This window comes from Zeus faber, assembly GCF_960531495.2.
Source record: "Zeus faber genome assembly, chromosome: 16".
In the NCBI taxonomy this organism is placed as follows: Eukaryota; Metazoa; Chordata; class Actinopteri; order Zeiformes; family Zeidae; genus Zeus; species Zeus faber.
This window is the reverse complement of record NC_137202.1, coordinates 10,857,868-10,862,867: the sequence shown is the minus strand read 5'-3', so window position 1 is coordinate 10,862,867 and position 5,000 is coordinate 10,857,868. Positions and strand designations below refer to the sequence as shown.

Sequence of the window (5,000 nt, the reverse complement as noted above, 5' to 3'; positions counted from 1 at the left end):
GGACTCATGTGCATGAAGCAGTCTTTAGGCCTACTCCAGCCGGCCCCAGCCGAAACCGAATGGAGCAGAAATCACGGCAGTGGGTCGTGTTGCTCACGTTTTCGCACGGTCTGCTCTGCTGTGTGGAGCCGGGGAGATGTAGTGCGCTCCACCTCAGCGAGGCGCGCACTGGCTTTACGTCCGTTGTGCTATTTTAAGCTCTCTGCGCGAAGCGATGGCACAGCACTAGGACCGGAGATCGATTCATCGCATCTAAAGAAGGAAATGTCCAATATATTTCCCCCAGCCTAAGTGGCCATGGATCATTCTCAGTAGTGTGTGTGTGTGTGTGTGTGTGTGTGTGTGTATATATATATATATATATATATATATATATATATATATATATTATATGTGTGTGTATATAGATTGGACGTGGTGTGATTCCGTCATGTCAGCTGCCTCTGTGTCACATGCAGTGTGTGTCTCATCCATATTGGCTTTGAAGTGTTCCCACTCATCACATTTAGATCCATACCGCCGTATTGGAAGGAAGGCAGTGGATATTAGCCTTTATGAAGATCTTATTAAAAAAAAAAAAAAATCCCTGCACCAGCTGTACTAGTACATATACGAGACTGGTTGAGGGTGCTAGACTGTCTTGCAGTGTGATGGAGCACTTTGGTCCGGATCGTGATGTAGATAATTCACACACACACACACACACACACACACACACGCGCGCACACACCTCTCTAGTCATCAGTCTAGTTCGGCTCCTTCAGGATCTACGATTCTGGACCACGCTGATGATTCCACCAGCGGCACCGAAGGCTTTGCAGCATGTACAGAAATGTGAGGCCGCGGCTTCACCCTCAGGAGTACGGTCCCATCTACGGCGGTCGCCATTGCGTATACGGCTGCTCTCTCGGTCCCCTATATCTTGGACACAAATACCTGAAGATGTAGACTTGACGATGTGGTTATGCCTAATCACTCCGTCCTTTGGGCGTGTTGGTCAAGCGTAGTTTCGATAGTGGCGTTCTCACGCCGACCTGTGAATCGGTGTGCTTCCTTTTCGATATTGATTTGAATGAAGTGGTAGACTAAAAACACATTGAAAAGGAGGTACTGAGTCACTGAACTGAGTAGGGGTTTTCGGTGTGTGCGTCTGTTTGTATGATGGCTGCTCGATCTGTGGAGGAGAAGATAGTATCCCCACATGTTCATTAATAGTCATGGCTAAAATAGCTTTATGCTTTATGTATCTAGATTCTGACTGCTCTGGGTGTGTGTGCGTATGTGCATGCATGTGTGTTTGGTTGAACTAAGACATTATGAATTCATTATTTTCCTTGACGTATACCTGCTGTGAGTCAAAGCAACGTACCTTTATTTTTGGTGTTGCCTTCACACCGCATTTCCACCCCCCGTCCCCCCAAAGAATACCGAATGAAAATGACATTGTGAACATTTTTAAGCGGTGACTCAAAACCTGATCGCTTAAACACCAAAAGGTAGAAAGTCTCAGAAAATGTAAGCGCGTTAACACCGAATATAGACACATCCCGCCCTCGTTCAAAGTGTGGGTGAGATGGTATGAATCTCCCTCCCTCACCCTTTCTCCCCCTCGTTTTTTCCCCTCGGTAATCGGAATGATCAGAGCCGTTCATGTTTTATGGATGAGCGCGTTCTGGATTTGACATTCAAAACAGGCCGGCGGATGCACAGAAAAACACGCCGCTCGCCTCCCAGAGTCCCGCCAAACTGTTTCTCTGCCCATCAAAGGGGATCCCCCATCCACACTTTATCTTATGGAGGTGGATGGTGGGATGGAGGTGGGGGCGAGGGGGACCCCCGTGGAAGGCTTTCCTTCGTGTCCTCCTAATGAGTTTGTCATCGGCTTACCGCGCCCAAATGTGGCATTTTAATAGCCTACATCGAACGTGACGCCTGCGAAACATTTTGGAGACGTAAACTCAAAGCTGACGGGTGTGTTTCCGTGTCTTGCAGAGAAGAGAAGCCTATCCAAGCCAGGACGGTCAACCTGGTCGGACAGAAGAGACCGCCGCAGCAAAACGATGTCAGGTGAGCAGCTGGAAACACACCTGTAATCCCCCAAATAGTCATACGATCGGTGGGAATTTAAAGACTAAAAAAAAAAAAGGACTCTGCCTTTAAGTCGTATAAGTACACAAATAGGATTTTACATGAACGACTCCACTCTTTTAGCTGTGTACACTTTAGGATTTGGGTTTTACCAACTTCATATTTTCACTTGAAGGCTGTAAAAACATGGGTGTCTTACGTTTACAGAGTTTGCAGGGGGTTTGTGATTAAAAAAAAAAAAAAAAAAAAAAGATTTTGGAAGAGAATAGTTCCATATTCAGAGCATCTTGTAAAATAGTAAAGTTCAACCTAGCTCAAATAATACAATTAAAGTAACCTTGCTGTTCCACGATGCAGTTGTTCACACGGAGTGGTTAAGAAAAAATAAGTTCATGTACTTACAGGAAGTTTTTGTGCCATGAAATGTGGCAAAAGTTCATATTTCACAACTTTTTTTAAAGTCAAAGTACCTTATGGATTCCCACGGTGCTGCGTCTTTAAGATTATTTTATCGTCTTAGAGGAATTACGACTCACATCGGAGGTTTGACCGACTTCGTCTTCGTCTTTTGTTTGCTATCAATGTTTTGTTCGCTTACATCCGTATTGTGTGCATGACTCAACGGCAGAAAGCTTTCCCTCTGCACGTTGCTCATGCTGTCGGCTGCATGGCGTTGGGTCTGATAGGTGAAAAGGCTTCATCCTCGCATCTATTCTAGAATAGCTTGGATGTTAGAGTGCACGCCCATCGGTTGAACGTATCGAATGTGTTTCCACGAGCAGCGAGCTCCTTCCCACCTGAGCCGTCTAATGCACATACCTTCCTTTTGCAGTAGGCGACTCGATAGTGTGTTGAGGAAGACACACACCTGTAAAACACCGACCCCACGCACACACACACACACACACACACACACACACACACACACACACACACACACACACACACACACACACACACACACGCACACACAATCACACACATGGACGCATGCTGATCGCAGGAGCTGTGGCGCGTCTTCACAGGAAAGATGGACGTGGTCCATCTGATACATCCTGGTCTATCTATCTATCTATCTATCTATCTATCTATCTATCTATCTATCTATCTATCTATCTATCTATCTATCTATCTATCTATCTGTCTGTCTGTCTGTCTGTTTATCTATCTATCTATCTATTTAAACATCTTTAAATTTCCCTTTAAATAACTGATGAGGAAACATGACGCTGACGGACCTCAACAAGCTCTTTCCATTATGTAGCATATACTGTATTGTTTCCTTTACTTATCTATCATTTACTGGCAGATATTTCCATTGTCTAAGACACGGAAATACCCTTAACGCCGGCATGTTATTAGAAGGCAGGCATGATCGCGGAATGACGTTCTTGTAACTCTTTTGTGTCTGTCTGTGGGTCAATGCCTTGAGCATCGATTTAGCCCGGGCTGGACTTTAGGCGCTACCTACCAGAGTTTCCCAAACCTTCTCATGTAACCTCCCATCACAAACGGGAAGTGTCCGCCACATTTGTGCCCTCACCCTTTTGGTTTTCCTTCATTCTTTCAAGACTATTGGTGAGTGTGGGTGTGTCCTCTACCTAAGTACAATAGGAACCAGTCCAACATCAAGCGATCTGCACCAAAGCTGCATGTGCTACCTCCTAAAAAAAATGTGCTCACAAATTCCACTGTAGAGGGCTTTTATTATTCTAGATACTGGAATGATGCAGGATAGCCCTGTGAAGGAGCAGTGCAAACCTTTATGGCATCACTTTCACAGCATGAGGTACGCATTCATCTCGACCCTGAACCCTGTAGATTTCCAGTGATTCCAGCCTATCAAGGTTTCGTTCATTTTGCCATTTCTCGCCCTGTTTTTATGGACGGGGCGAGTGTCAGCGATGAGCATATCTGACTTTCCCCACTTGCTTGTTTGCTGGGATGTTGACGTTTACGCTTCTATATGTTTCTGTGTTTACAATAGCCTTGGCTAGCAGTCAAGGTTTTTCTCTGCACAATGATCAAAGTGTATTTATTTACTATCTTGTGTGTGTGCGTGTGTTTGCACATGTGTGTTGTCAGATCGGAGAGTGAGGGGGATTACAGACTAAGTCAGCTGCAGCACATCTGCTTCCCTGTGGAATCCCACAATACAGCCCCATTTATGACATCAAACCCATCCCAGCCATTCACGCCAAAGATTCAAGTCCTAAGCCATCTAAATTGCAGCGCACTGCATTTGGTATTGTGGACGGCATTACTTTTTTTTTCCAGAGGTTGTTGGATTAGATCAAATAATGTAATGTCTACAAAGTCCTTTTATTGCAAACCACACAGACCCGATCCTACTGTCGAGCACTGTGAACGCGTCTTACACAGTGTCCACCGCCGACACCACAGCAAAACGAGTCACCGATCGCTTGGCTGTCGTAGACTCTGTTTTTGGGGATATATACAGTAAATGACTCGAAAAATACAGAACACAGCATTCCCTCTGCAACACACACACACACACACACACACACACACACACACACACACACACACACACACACACACACACACACACACACATACGCACGCACGCACACACGCATGCAGGAACGCGCACACACACACACACACACACACACACACACACACACACACACACACACACACACACACACACACACACACACACACACACACACACACACACACACAGACAAACCTGTAGATAAGGATGTTTACACCTCGCATCACCCAATACGATTGGCCGGGTGTCTCCTGATAGCAGGGTGCCATGGCGACGGCCCAGCGACTCTGTTGTAACCCCAGCAAGCCGTAGGATAGGCCAGGAGTCACTTCCTCACTTCCTTCAGGGCTTGGCTATTATCCTGTTCTTCCCATGAGCCTGTCTGTTCTAC

The 5,000-nt window shown here is 45.8% G+C and overlaps 1 protein-coding gene across 1 annotated transcript in view; it reads left to right on the top strand.

The window, feature by feature from the left end:
- rims1a (regulating synaptic membrane exocytosis 1a) overlaps nt 1-5,000 on the top strand; it is a gene marked incomplete at both ends in the record, with an annotated part of 72,733 nt that overhangs the window by 1,561 nt on the left and 66,172 nt on the right. The window contains one exon of the mRNA XM_080016646.1: nt 1,993-2,067. Within this exon, the coding sequence (XP_079872772.1) occupies nt 1,993-2,067 (75 nt within the window). The remainder of the gene's footprint in view (nt 1-1,992; nt 2,068-5,000) is intronic.